The 15713-nt window shown below is 42.0% G+C and overlaps 1 protein-coding gene across 4 annotated transcripts in view; it reads right to left on the minus strand.

The window, feature by feature from the left end:
* SLC16A9 (solute carrier family 16 member 9) overlaps positions 1-15713 on the minus strand; it is an 85643-nt gene that overhangs the window by 35754 nt on the left and 34176 nt on the right. For 3 of the 4 annotated variants that reach the window (XM_019954185.2, XM_019954184.2, XM_070782145.1), the window contains exon 2: positions 12237-12469. In XM_019954185.2, coding sequence (XP_019809744.1) covers positions 12237-12432 — 196 coding nt within the window. In that variant the 5' untranslated portion in view covers positions 12433-12469. Of the gene's footprint in view, positions 1-4715; positions 12210-12236; positions 12470-15713 lie in introns of those variants that run through there. The other variant, XM_070782146.1, reaches the window with a different exon arrangement.

Consider the following 15713-nt stretch of genomic DNA (forward strand, 5'->3'; position numbering starts at 1 on the left):
CTCAAGTGTTTTACTTTGCAGAAGGAACCTTTGGAACAAAAGTCAGTTAACTTGTAATGTGAACCAGTAATTCCACTGCTTGGGATCTGTAAAATTTTAGAAAAAAGGGAGGGAGGAGCACCATCATTGGGTTGCCGATTTTTTTACTTTGACAAATAAAAACATTTTTAAAATGTAATAACCATCTGTTTTCATTGCCTCATTATTAAAGCAGAAGAAGGAATATTTTAATAAGGAAATAGTGAGCAGGATATATTTTCAGAGTAAAATGGAAGCCAGTACGATAGTGGGAAACACATACAATGTATCACTGTCTTCATATTCATTTTGTCTTTTGTGAAAAGTTGTCTTTTTTCTTTTTTTGGTTTTTTCTTCTTGGGCCTTACCATGCAGCATATGGGATCTTAGTTTCCCTACCAAGGATCAAACCCGTGCCTCTTGCATTGGAAGTTCAGAGTCTTACCACTGGACCTCTATGGAAGACCCCATGAAAAGTTTTCTTGAACTCATAGTTTTATATGTATTGGGGTTTAGGAGCCATTATTACTACCTTCTGTTTGGGTAATTAATCTTGATTGCTTAGATGAACTGAAAATGCTCAGTAGTAGGGCTGGCAGTCAGCACAGAAGAATGGTTTGAGGATAGCAGGTGACAGGTGGGGCGGTAAGAGGTATGCATGTATGCATGCCCCATTGTTTAGTCGTGTCCGACTCTTTGCAACCCCGTGGACTGTAGCCCACCAGGCTCCTCTGTCCATGAGATTCTGGTAGGCAGGGTCCTAAAAGATATTCCACTCTTTTGCATAGTGGCCTGGCAACATCTTTGGCACGATGCTGACACTTTCCCTCTAAAAAGGTAAGAATTTGCTGTATGACAGAGGGAGCTCAAAACCAGGGCTCTGTGACTACCTAGAGGGGTGGCAGGTGGGGAAAAGGTTCAAAAGGAAGGGGACATATGTATGCCTATGGTTGATTCATGCTGATGTATGGCAGAAACCAACACAATATTGTAAAGCGATTATCCTCTAATTAAAAATAAATAAAATTTTCAAAAGAGGTAAGAACTTACATATTAGGGAGTAGCCCTATAAACCAAAGTGAGCAATGAAGAATGAAAGGAGGATACAGATGAGTTTTAAGACAGCTGTGCTTAGTCACTCAGTCATGTCCAACCCTTTGTGACTCCATGGACTGTAGCCTGCCAGCCTCCTCTGTCCATGGAATTCTCCAAGCAAGAATACTGGAGTGGGTTGCCATGCCCTCCTCCAGGGGATCTTCCCAACCCAGGAATCAAACCCAGGTCTCCTGCATTGTGGGCAGTTCTTTACCATCTAAGCCACCAGGGAAGCCCTGTTGCTGCTGCTGCTAAGTCGCTTCAGTCGTGTCCAACTCTGTGCGACCCCATACACGGCCTCACACCAGGCTCCCCCGTCCCTGGGATTCTCCAGGCAAGAACACTGGAGTGGGTTGCCATTTCCTTCTCCAATGCATCAAAGTGAAAAGTGAAAGTGAAGTCGCTCAGTCGTGTCTGACTCTTAGCGACCCCATGGACTGCAGCCTACCAGGCTCTTCCGTCCATGGGATTTTCCAGGCAAGAGTACTACTGGAGAGGGGTGCCATTGCCTTCTCCGAAGGGAAGCCTTACAACCTCTTAAATACAAAATGAAACAAAAATATAAAACCATGTGTTCATAGCCATCTGAAGATCCGACTGATTGATATTATTCTCAGTCAAGAGGGAAATGAAAATGAAAACTCCAGTGGAAAAAGTGTTTTGTTATGATCAAGGGTGAATTAGAAAATGAGAAGGATGCGTTGTTTTAAGGAAGTCAGAATGAACTACTAGTAAGGAATGAAATTGTTTCCTTTAGCCCTTCAGGGTGATGTGGGAAGAAACTGTTAAATTTTTGCTGGTGGTTGAGATTAGAAAGGAGGAAGAATACACTGATTAAAATTTTAAAATCTGCTATGAATAGTAACATGAATTTAAGGCTGCATGAAGCACACAAAAAAGTAAATATTTGACCATTACCATTCCCCCACTATTTACCAAGCATCCGTTAGAGAAGCACTGCTGCAAAACAGAAAAATAAGAAGCTACACGTGGAATGTTAAAGTTTCTAGTAGCTCCATGAGCAAAAGAAAAAGAGGTAAAATTGATGTCAATAATATAGTTTACCTAACCGACTGTATCGAAAACATTATCACTTCAGCACTTCAATATCATTAGAGATATTCTACACTCCTTTATTTTGTACTAAGTCTTTGAAATCCAGTATGTATTTGTGACACTTTCATCACATCTCATCTTGAAATAACCACATCGTAAGTACCCAACAGGTACATATGGCGAGTTACTGTTCTGGACCACACAGCCCTGGTGTGCAGTCTCATGGCACCTGGTCTCGTATCAAGGGAGGAAAGGACACAGAGAAGAACACACACAGTTTCCAAGCAAGGCCAAAAGGCAAAACAAACGAAGGTCCAAACCTAAGGCTGTGGGTGATGAAGTCCCAAAAGAAAGGTTCAGATCACGTGTTTGGGAATTTCAGAAAAGGGAGATTATCATGGGCCAACGAACCGAGTCTTGAACTGGGCTGTGAAGTATGGTTATATTGAGTGGAGGCAACAGACCCATGATGCAGTTTTCCAGTTTATAAATTTTGTAAGAAAGCTTTGGGAAATGAATTATCTCCTTTGAAAAATAAATCAACTTCCATGAACTTCTCTCTCCCAAAAAGATTCAGAGAGTCCCCAGAGTGGTAGGATGGCCTGGCCTGCCACAGGGCGTAGAAATATCTCACTCTATTCATATTAGAGTGAGAAATAAATTATAGGGACTTCCCTGGTGGTCCAGTGGTTAAGGTTCTGTGCTTCCAATGTAGGGGGTGCAGGTTTGATCTCTGGTTGGACAGTTAAGATCCCCAGGCCTCCAGGCTAAAAATCCAGAACATAAACAACAGAAGCAATATTATTCTTGCTTCAACAAACAACAGAAACAAATTCAATAAAGTCTTTTAAAATGATCCACATCAAAAAAAATCTAAAAAAAAAGAATGAAATTATAGCAGGTTGAAATTTGACATATATATATATATATGGCTTCCTTGGTGGCTCAGCAATAAAATCTGCCTACAACGTAGGAGATACGGATTCGATTCCTAGGTCGGGAAGATCCCCTGGAGGAGGGCATGGCAATCCACTCCAGTATTCTTGCCAGGAAAATACCATGGACAAAGGAGCCTGGCAGGCTACAGTCCATGGGGTCACAAAGAGTGGACACGACTGAAGCAACTGAGAACATACATTTTGTGTGTGTGTGTGTGTGTGTGTGTGTATAATGAAATTATAACCAGGCTGTGTGCTCACAGTGCTGTAAAGGTTCCCTAACAGAGTAGACTGATTGGGTTCAGGACCCCCATTCCTTCACTTACAATGCAGGGAGCCCAACAATGCAGGTTCCTCCTTCCTCATTCTTGCTGAGACCAGAAATTTTAAGTTTATCTTCCTGAGGAAGAGAAAGGCACTACGGAGCCACACCCACTCAAATCCTTGCTGTCAAGTATACTGATCACCTTTGCCTGAGGGTTGGTTTGGCATATTACACACATTTGCTTTTTTCAAGTCAGTAAAACCTACATGATTCGCACCAATCAACCGTAGACCCGCCTAGCACGCTGGGAGCGGGCCAATGTAACAGGAGGCAGAAATTCAGCCCTACACAAAGGAGTCTACAGTACTTGGGGGTAAAATTGTATGGATACACTCAAACTCAGCTCTGCCAACATTTGCAACTCAGGCAGCAAATCTGTTGGCTATACTGACTCATTATATTAACCCAGGGATAGATGTACTGACTCCTTAGCAATTTGAAGACCTTTAAAGGAACTAAGGAGTTGGACACGACTGAGCAACTTCACTTTCACTTTTCTCTTTTCATGCACTGGAAAAGGAAATGGCAACCCACTCCAGTATTCTTGCCTGGAGAATCCCAGGGACGACGGAGCCTGGTGGGCTACCGTCTATGGGGTCGCACAGAGTGGGACACGACTGAAGCGACTTAGCATAGCATAGCATAGCATAGCATAGCATAAGGCAAAAAATGAGAGGGAAGGGACTCTTCAATCTATTTGGAGTACAAAACTGCAGAACAAAAGATCTCTCTGCTCCATCAGCATCTCTGTTGTTGGAAAAATGGCCCCACCCTTCTCCTTGAATTTGAAGAATTACATCTAACCAAAGAGTGCTTTCTCTCAATTTAATAAAAGACTGAATAATATTCCACTGTATATATGTAGAGCAGAAATTAACACAGTATTGTAATACAAATATACTCCAATAAAAATTAATAAAGGGGCTTCCTCCCCAGTGGTACAGTGGATAAGAATTAGCCTGCTAATGCAGCAGACATGGGGTTGATCCCTGGTCCGGGAACATTCCACACATGGAGCAGCAATTAAGTCCATGTGCCACAGCTACTGGAGCCCTTGAGCTCTAGAGCCCACGAACCACAACTATCGAAGCCTGCACGCCTAGAGCCTTTGCTCCACAGCAATAGAAGCCACTACAATGAGAAGCCCATGCATGGCAACTAGAGAGTAGCCCCCAAGCTCTGCAACTAGAGAAAGTCTGTGTGCAGCAAGGAAGATCCAGTGCAACAACAACAACAACAAAATATGTATACATAAGGCCATGATTGCCCTTTAGTTCACTGACCTTCCATTCCTTCTGTATCCTTCAGATTCTGACCAGAGAAACTGAACCAGAAGTAGACGTACGTTAGGAGGTTTATTGCAACGAAGTGGCTTATGTGGTTGTGGGGCTTGGTGAGGCGAGCATGGTGTCCACGGGATAGGCATCAGTAAGGGCAGGTTGGAACTCTCTCCCACAGGATGAAGCCACAGCCCGCAGGCAGAATTTCTTCTTCTGAAAAGCTCCCTTATGCTCATAAAGTCTTTCAACAAATTGAATCAGATCCATCTAGTTTATTCTGGATAATCTCTCTGACTTAGAGTCAACTGACTATGGACTTAGAGCACATCTATAAAACACCTTCACAGCCACACCTCCATGAGTGTTTCAACAACCACAGAATGTAGCCTAGCCAAGTTGACACCAACTGTCACACCTATTGGCTATACCTGCTGCTGCTAAGTCGCTTCAGTCGTGTCTGACTCTGTGCAACCCCAAAGACGGCAGCCCATCAGGCTCCCCCATCTAACACAATGTTATATACCTAACACATCTGTGTCATACCTAACACAATCTCTCCTTCTCCAGCCAAATTTACTCTACCAGACCATGTCATGTGCAGTGCAGACACCAGGGCTCTGCATACATGGCCTCTGCATAGACTGCCCTCTCTCTACCCATCTGCCTTGCCCAGCCCATACAGACTGTCTTGTTCTTGCTATTCTTGGTATTTGCGGTGATATCTCAGGATCACTACTCTTTTTCCCTCTTTCCTGAGATTATAAACGACTCATAGCAGAGAAGATGTCTTCTGCTGCCAAGTACCATCTCTGTTTTTCTACAAAGCAATCCTATGAAGTAGGTACTTTGATTATCTCCCATTTAAAGATGAAGAAACAGACTTAACAGGTCAGAAAAAACCCTTAGATAGTGTACTTCACCTTGGGCAGGTCACTAAACCCTAAGGACAATAACGCCTACTTCAGTGTATTGTACCTGGGTTCGATCCCTGGGTTGGGAAGATCCCCTGGAGAACGGGAAGGCTACCCAGTCCAGTATTCTCGCCTAGAGAATTCCATGGACTGTATAGTCCATGGGGTTGCAAAGAGTCAGACATGACTGAGTGATTTTCACACACACACACACACACACACACACACACACCGTGTATTGTTATGAGGATCAAGTAAGCGAAGGTGACTGCCAGACACACAAGGGGCACTTTCCAAACTAAAGGGACAAACAGATGAAAAACAGAATTTGTGGGTCTTCCCTGGTGGTTCAGTGGCTAAGACTCCATGCTCCCAATACAGGGGGGCCAAGGTTCGATCCTTGGTGACAGAACTAGATCCCACAAGCCACAGCTAAGAGTTCACACGCTACAACTAAAGATTCCACGTGCTACAATTAAGACTTGGTGCAGCCAGATAAATACAGTTAAACAAATATTTTCTAAAAAGTAGAATTTGTATGTTGCTTGGCAAAGGTACTCCTGCTATACTTCAGTTCAGTTCAGTCCAGTCGCTCAGTCGTGTCCAACTCCCTACAACCCCATGAACCACAGCACACCAGGCCTCCCTGTCCATCACCAACTCTCAGAGTCCACCCAAACCCAGGTCCATTGAGTCAGTGATGGCATCCAACCATCTCATCCTCTGTCATCCCCTTCTCCTCCTGCCCTCAATCCTTCCCAGCATCAGGGTCTTTTCAAATGAGTCAGCTCTTCGCATCAGGTGGCCAAAGTTTTGGAGCTTCAGCTTCAACATTAGTCCTTCCAATGAACACCCAGGACTGGTCTCCTTTAGGATGGACTGGTTGGATCTCTGTGCAATCCAAGGGACTCTCAAGAGACTTATCCAACACCACAGTTCAAAAAGCATCAATTCTTCAGCGCTCAGCTTTCTTTATAGTCCAAGTCTCACATTCATACATGACTTCTGGAAAAACCATAGCCTTGACTAGACAGACCTTTGTTGGCAAAGTAATGTCTCTGCTTTTGAATATGCTATCTAGGTTGCTCATAACTTTCCTTTCAAGGAGTAAGCGTCCTTTAATTTCATGGCTGCAATCACCATCTGCAATGATTTTGGAGCCCAGAAAAATAAAGTCAGCCACTGTTTCCACTGTTTCCCCATCTATTTGCTATGAAGTGATGGGACCAGATGCCATAATCTTAGTTTTCTGAATGTTGAGCTTTAAGCCAACTTTTTCACTCCCCTCTTTCACTTTCATCAAGAGGCTCTTTAGTTCTTCTTCACTTTCTGCCATAAGGGTGATGTCCTTTGCATATCTGAGGTTATTGATATTTCTCCTGGCAATCCTGATTCCAGCTGTGCTTCTTCAAGCCCAGCGTTTCTCATGACGTACTCTGCATATAAGTTAAATAATCAGGGTGACAATATACAGCCTTGATGTACTCTTTTTCCTATTTGGAACCAGTCTGTTGTTCCATGTGCAGTTCTAACTGTTCCTTCCTGACCTGCATACAGGTTTCTCAAGAGGCAGGTCAGGTGGTCTGGTATTCCCATCTCTTTCAGAATTTTCCACAGTTTGTTGTGATCCACACAGTCAAAGGCTGTGGCATAGTCAATAAAGAAGAAACAGATGTTTCTCTGGAATTCTCTTGCTTTTTCCATGATCCAGTGGATTTTGGCAATTTGATCTCTGGTTCCTCTGCATTTTCTAAAACCAGCTTGAACATCTGGAAGTTCACAGTTCACGTATTGCGGAGGCCTGGCTTGGAGAATTTTGAGCATTACTTTCCTAGCATGTGAGATGAGTTCAATTGTGCTGTAGTTTGAGCATTCTTTGGCATTGCCTTTCTTTGGGATTGGAATGAAAACTGACCTTTTCCAGTCCTGTGGCCACTGCTGAGTTTTCCAAATTTGCTGGCATATGGAGTGTAGCACTTTCACAGCATCATCTTTCAGGATTTGGAATAGCTCAACTGGAATTCCATCACCTCCACTAGCTTTGTTTGTAGTGATGCTTCCTAAGGCCCACTGGACTTCACATTCCAGGATGTCTGGCTCTAGGTGAGTGATCATACCACCGTGATTATCTGGGTCATAAAGATCTTTTTTGTATAGTTTTGTGTATTCTTGCCACCTCTTCTTAATATCCTTGGCTTCTGTTAGGCCCATATCATTTCTGTCCTTTATTGAGCCCATCTTTGCATGAAATGTTCCCTTGGTATCTCTAATTTTCTTGAAGAGATTTCTAGTGTTTCCCATTCTACTGTTTTCCTCTATTTCTTTGCACTGATTGCTGAGGAAGGCTGTCTTATCTTGCTATTCTTTGGAACTCTGTATTTAGATGCTTATATCTTTCCTTTTCTCCTTTGCTTTTCACTTCTCTTCTTTTCACAGCTATTTGTATGGCCCCCTTAGACAGCCATTTTGCTTTTTTGCATTTCTTTTTCTTGGGGATGGTCTTGATCCCTGTCTCCTGTACAATGTCACGAACCTCCGTCCATAGTTCATCAGGTCCTCTGTCTACCAGATCTAGTCCCTTAAATCTCTTTCTCACTTCTACTGTGTAGTCATAAGGGATTTGATTTAGGTCATACCTGAATGGTCTAGTGGTTTTCCCTACTTTCTTCAATTTAAGTCTGAATTTGGCAATAAGGAGTTCATGATCTGAGCCACAGTCAGCTCCTGGTCTTGTTTTTGCTGACTGTATAGAGCTTCTCCACCTTCGGCGGCAAAGAATATAATCAATCTGATTTTGGTGTTGGCCATCTGGTGATGTCCGTGTGTAGATATACTTGCTCAGCTGTCATCTCCAGAGGTTGGATCACAAAATTGGTCAAGGATGACACCTACCAGACCTTCTCTGGACAAAACTGGGTAGAGAAAACAACTCGTGTTTCTTGGCTATGATATAACTTGCTGCAGAAGAATCATCTGGGGAGCTAGTTAGGATGAAGATTCCTAGGACTTCCCTAGTGGTCTAGTGGCTAAGACTCTGCACTCCCAACGCAGGGAGCCCAGGCCTGATCCCTGCTCAGGGAACCAGATCCCACATGTAGCAACAAAGATCAGAGATCCAGTGTGCCTCAGCTAATACCTGAGCAGCCAAATAAATAAATAAATACATATATATTTTTTTAATGATAAAAAATGAAGATTCTTGGGACCATCTCCACCCTCACAGCACTGATGAGTAAGAAATGGGCTTTTTAAAGCTCAAGTAATTCATATATGCTCCTAAATTTGAAGAACAACTATCAAAGATGTACTTATATAAATACATATATGCATACACACACATATATATGTACAAATTATATTAATTTTTATCAAAAAGGATGCAAACACCAGACTGCAGACACTGGACACAATTTATTTGTCATGATTTAGACAGAATGAGCACAGTGACACATTCAACCACAAACCTACAGTGTTTCTCTTTCTAAATAAGTCAACGGCAATCATATATTTGAAAAACATCAAAAAAGTGCCAGAATGAAATCTAAGTAGAGAGGGCTTAAGCCAGTGGTAGTTCCAACTTGAAAATCACTTTGGAAGCTTCTTGAAAAAAAAATCATGTATGTGGGCCCCATTATAAACTGAATTAGAATACATAAGGTCTAATCTAGGCGTTTATATGCTGAAATTTTCTGCCAATGATTCTGATTATCTCCCTATTTTAGTATCACTGATAGGACTTCCCTGGTGGTCCACTGGTCCAGAATCCATCTGCCAAGACAAGGGACATGGGTTCTATCCCTGTTCCGGGAAGACCTCACATTCCACGGGACAACTAAGCCTGTGCCCCACAACTGCTGAGCCCGAGCTCCGCAGCAAGAGAAGCTACTGCAATGAGAAGTCAGAAAGTAGTCTCCACTCTCCACCAACTAGAGAAAGCTCATGTGCAGCAGCGAAGACTCGGCACAGCCAACAGTAAGTAAGTTAATAGAGTTAAAAGAAAAAGAATCACTGATAAACATCGTGAGGTGTACTTTTCCTGTTTCCAAGGTAGTACCGATCTGTTTGTTTCCGCGTAGGACAAAGTGGTAGACAAAGTAGAAGCTGAATGTGGCTCAAACACTGCTCAACACCTCTCGCTCACATTGTATTACCATAGCTCTCAGGATTTGTCCTCTAATTTGTGCTATAAAGAGCCAAGAGAGGCCAACAACGTGGATATTCAGTGACCACTAACTAAAGTGCGCACAGGCACATGCAAATGCACACATACGCACACACACACACACACACACCTGTAAGTCTTAGGTCTCCTGTCAGCATTTTCTTCTCACTGCTTCCTCATTCTGGAACCCTCTGGTCTCCACAGTCTACGCTTATCTTCAAAAGTTTTGATTAGCTGGTCTAAGTGTCTCCTCATCTAGCTGTAGACACTGAAGATAAGTGAATTGCATGTGGTCCCTCAGCTACAGGGTAGTGGAGCCAGGGCTCAGACTAACTCTGACTTCAGCCCAACATTTCCCTCAGTACTTTTTCACTCCCTGGACATTCAGTGGGATGCTCTCTCTCCAGCCCAACCAGCGGGACAGGACTTGGCTTTAAAAAAGGCCATGCACTTGGTCTGCTGCCCTGCTCTTGCTATCTGGAAATTCTTAACTTTTTTAACAGAAGGTCCTGAATTTTCATTTCGCACATGGGCTTGCAAATTACGTATCTGGTCCTGCCTATAAGTGAAGAGGGCTGCTCGTGGCCCTGAGACAAACTAATCATTCACTGGGGAACCTGCAGAAAGTGGACAGCCACAGTTCAGAATCTCAACGTCAGCTCTGACCACCCTACCCATCCCTAAGATGATCTTAGCTTCCCTGAACCCTCAAACCCTCAAGTCCTACCTGGACAAACTTCATGAAAAAGAGCTGTTCTCCAGGTATGTGCTAATAGAGGTAGTATTTCAATTACCCTTTGACTCTGGCTGGAAGGCAAATAATTGCATTCCTATTTAACTTTGAATTTGCTAATAGAAATGATGACTAATTGGAAAACATTTAAAAATTCTCTTCTCACCAGATCATTTTCTAAAAATTATACTCTCAAACATATCAACCACCATTCACTTGTCCTCTGACAGCTTTACAAACAGCCCACATTTTGAAAAATTCTTTCAAACAAATCTTGGCAAATGTTTCCTGTTTTTCTTAAGCTTATAACGAGTGTTATTTTCATTTGTTTAGTTATGCTTAGTTATCTTATCTGACATGGCCAGATGATCCAGCATTGTTTTTCAAGTCTTGTTTTTAATTTAACAAGGCAATGAATCAGTTGGAAGCAACTGTTTATGTTTTATTTTGTTCTAAGAAGTCCCCTTTAGTGATCAGGAAAGACAACAAATTTAAAAGAAGGAATAGCCATTGCATTTTCTTTGGAAATCATTGTAGAGCTGCAAAAAGATCTTATAAATCACCACATGCGTTGTCCTTATTTTTCCATAAGAACAGATTGTGATTTGCTCAATGAATCATCATGTCAAGTTCAAAGCACAGAAAGAGACTCCAGGGCTACGTTTTAGCATGTCTGTTCTTAACCAGTTCCAAGTAAGTTAGACTGACAATCACTAAATATACTGCGGAGTTCAAACTGCAACTCTAGAAATTGAAGTGCATATAACCCTTAAAAAAAAAAGCCCCTCCACTACGCTCTCTAAAGATGCTAAGAATCACTATTGTACCATACTTGATAAGTGCTAATCAAGAATATTACTTCTGGATACATTACATAAAGGTCACACAAAATGCATCACATACATAACACTGCATTTAAATCCTTAATGGCATCATCAATGTGAGATGGGACTATCCTTTGCCATGTCAAATTTTTCTTAAGAAGGTGACACAAATGTAGGACATGCAATTTGATCACAGTATATCTGAATCAGAGAGGAGTAACTATGAATCACAGAGGAACTGTTTCCAGGACTAATGCAAAACATTTGGCCTTTTGGTCACCAGCATTCATCGGACAGACGTGGATCACTGTCCTCACACCCTTGTATCTTTCTTACTTGTGGAAGTATTTGTGTCTTACTAGACTGAACCTCTTTAAGACAGAAATAAATGATGTGTTAGCCATTCATCCTTTCATATCCAGCATCAATGCCTAGTACACAGCAGCAAATAAATGAATAAAGTTATGAATTCTTCAATATCTTATGGAATTTCTGTATTTTCACACGATTTAGTACTGTGAGGGCTTCCCTGGTAGCTCAGATGTTAAAGAATCTGTCTGCAATGCGAGAGACTTGGGTTTGGTCCCTGGGTCAGGAAGATCTCCTGGAGAAGGAAATGGCAACCCACTGTACTGTTCTGGCCTGGAAATTCCCATGGACAGAGAAGCCTGGTGGGCTACAGTCCATAGAGTCGCAAAAAGTCAGACATGACTGTCAGACACACTATAACAGTGAAGGAGAGGTTTATAATCTCAGTGAAAGCAGAAAAGTAGGTATTATACTTTAAAAAAAAAATTGTAGCCTCCTATGCCTTGTACAGTGTTAATGAGCCAGGAAACAATTACGTAATTAAACGATTAATGAGTGAGGAGAAGCACAAAGTTATCCACTTACTCGCAAGCAAGCCAACTCCACTTGCAAGGGATCCAATCCAGGCCGTTTTTCCTTTTCCTTCACCAAAGGCGTCCAGCCATTCTATGTACAAGACACCAACAGCTAACGGTGACCCATAACACAAAAACTGAGTAAAGAAGGAGACAACCACAATCACCCAGCCCCAGCCACCATCGGGTGGCTTTTTAAATTCCATTGTAACGTGAAGTCAAGCAGGCGTCTCTCACTGGGTCCTACGCAAAAAAAGAAAAAAGAAAAAGCATATTTAGAGTATGGTAAGGCATGGTATTTTAGATTTAAAATAGCTCCTCTTAAATTAAAATATTAAAAAGTTCCCTAAAAATACACAAGGAAAAGGATAAGAGATCACTGACATATCAAGTTAACTTTAAAATTTTTATTTCTGATTTGAATAAGTACTATATCCACGTTTCCAAAAAATGTTTTTTATATTATAAAAAGGATACATTAGGAGTTCGGAATAAACACATATGCACTGCTGCTACTGCTAAGTCACTTCAGTCGTGTCCGACTCTGTGGGACCCCATAGACAGCAGCCCACCAGGCTCCCCCGTCCCTGGGATTCTCCAGGCAAGAACACTGGAGTGGGTTGCCATTTCCTTCTCTAATGCATGAAAGTGAAAAGGGAAAGTGAAGTCGATCAGTTGTGTCTGACTCATATATATAAAATAGATAACCAACAGGCACCTACTGTATAGCATGGAGAACTATAATCAATATTTTGTAATAACCTATAAGGGAAAGAATCTAAAAAGAATATATATATGTGTGTGTATGTATATACATATGTAGGTGTATATATACATACATATACACACACACACACACACACAATATATGTACAACTCAATCACAGTGCTGTATAACATGACACTGTAAATCAACTACACTTCAAAATTTTTTAAAAAGGCATAGAGTGGAAAGTCTCCTTCCCAAATTTATCCCCACTCCCCAGGTTCCCACCCCAAGCCAGCCACAGGAAATGACTGTTTTGGATTCTTGTTGCATGTTGAGTTCCCCATGAAGAAGACTCTTAGCAAGAGCAGGTTTATTAAAAGTGTTCTCAATGGAAGAGAACAGAGAGCAGCAAGAGATGGCAAGCCACCATACCGAGTTAAGGGCTAAGGAGATTTCCAAAGCCAGCTGACCTCTCAGAGTTGCCCTGAGTGGGGCAAGAGGAGCTGGCCCTTCACAGCCCCATATTGATAACTCACCAGTTGCAGGTCCCCTGGGAAGGGGGCGTGACCTTGGGTGTGGTGACTCTATTCAAAAGGGGCAACCATTACCCCTGGGGGCTTTTACCTGAAGCCATCTGTCAGCAGCCCTTCAGTTTCAGGGGCAAGAAACCTTTCATTCCTAAAGGGGGTCTGGAGGGAGGATAGGCAGCACAGCACAATGTTCACCAACTCAAGTATCCCTCCAGAGTTTCCTTTTTTTCAAAAGAACATATTCATTTATTTTTTTGCACTTGGTCTTCCTTGCGCAGGCTTCTCAGTGCAGGAGCTTCTCTCGCTGCAGAGTACAGGCTCCAGACTTGGGTTGCAGTAATTGTGGCTCCTGCTCCCCGGCTCTAGAGCACAGGCTTAGTGGTTATGGCACACGGGCTTAGTTGCTCCATGGCATGTGGGATCTTCCCAGATCAGGGATGGAATCCGTGTCCCCAACATTGGCAGGTAGATTCTTAACCACTGGACTACCAGGGAAGTCCCCTTCAAGAGTTTCTTTATGAATATAACAAGCAAAAACAAGCAAATATCTTAGATATCCTCTTTTCAACAAAACATTCATTTGGTTCAAAATGGAAAAAAAAAAATGACAGACGATATACAGTCTCCCTCTACCTAGTTCCTGTCTAATTTCCATACCCTTCAAAGGTAACCAACGCTTCTTGTTTCTCTTGTATCTTTCTAGAACTGAAGCAACTTAGCACGCACTCACACAGAATTAACATAAATACATAGCCTTATAGCCCTGTCGCTAAGTCGTGTCCGACTCTTTGCGAACCCATGGACTGTTGCCTACCAGGCTCCTCTGTCTATGGGATTTTCCAGGCAATAGTACTGGAGTGGATTGCCATTTCCTTCTCCAGGGGATCTTCCCAACCCAGGGATCCAACCCGGGTCTAAGCTAACTCAAATATAGATTCCCTCTAATTTTTTTAGACACACAAAAAATAGCATGTTATATTTATATTGGTATGTGTCTTGCTTTTTCTCACTTGAAAAATACCTTGAAGATCTTTCACATCAATGTGTAATAACCATCCTCACTCCTTTCTTTCAGCTACATTGTGTTCCAGTAATTCTAAATTCTTTAACCACTGCTCCCAAACAAAAACAATGCTGTAATAAATAACCTCACATTCACATATATCTTTATACATATCTGAAAAGAATTGCTGAGCCAACTACAAATATAGATTTGTAATTGTAATTAGTATTAGCAAATTGACTTCAAGGGATTAAACCAATTTATCTGAGCCCCAGCAACTTTGGGTGTGCGGTGAAACTTCAGGATTTTTGTCAATTTGTTGGCTTTAACTTGCATTTCTCAGCATTCTCTGAATGATATGTGTTGTCTCATAGGTGAAAAGTCAGTTGTAATTCTTATCTAATTCTTGGGTATATATGGGTGTTTCTGGATTTTTCTTTCTGTTCCAATGATCTGTCTAGTCACCCATCATTATCAAATTTGTTTAACTATTAAGTCTTTCTCTTTCTTTGGGCCCATCCATGTGGCTTGCGGGATCTTAGTTTCCTGACCAGGACTTGAACCCGCACCCACAGCAGTGACAGTGCAAAGAATTAACCACTTGAGCACCAGAGAATTATTCCTTAAGCATTTTTAATATATTTCAAGTTTCAGTGCAAATACTTTCTTTCCTGTCTATCACTGCACACCTTTTCAATATTGTCTTGGCTCTTGTTTGTTTGGGCTTCCCTCATAGCTCAGTTGGTAAAGAATCCACCTGCAATGCAGGAGACCCCAGTTTGATTCCTGGGTCAGGAAGATCTGTTGGAGAAGAGATAGGCTACCCACTCCAGTATTCTTGGGCTTCCCTTGTGGCTCAGCTGGTAAAGAATCTGCCTGCAATGTGGGAGACCTGGGTTTGATCCCTGAGTTGGGAAGATCCCCTGGAGAACAGAAAGGCTACCCACTCCAGTATTCCAGTCTGGAGAATTCCATGGACTGTATAGCCCATGGGGTTGCAAAGAGCTGGACACGACTGAGTGATTTTCACTTGTTTGTTTACTTTTTTATATGAACTTCTGAATCAGTTTGATTCTAACATCTGATAGTGCTTTCATTATGACTGAATTAAATTATAAATTGATTTAAGGGGGAAAATTCCTTTTATGATGTTGAGTCTACTTTCCATTTCATATCTTTGCATTTGTCCAATCTATTTTGTGTTCTAGTGTTTATTAAAGTTTTCCTCAATGTTTCTTTTTATTT

The sequence above is a fragment of the Bos indicus genome, chromosome 28 (genome assembly GCF_029378745.1).
Source record: "Bos indicus isolate NIAB-ARS_2022 breed Sahiwal x Tharparkar chromosome 28, NIAB-ARS_B.indTharparkar_mat_pri_1.0, whole genome shotgun sequence".
NCBI lineage: Eukaryota > Metazoa > Chordata > Mammalia > Artiodactyla > Bovidae > Bos > Bos indicus.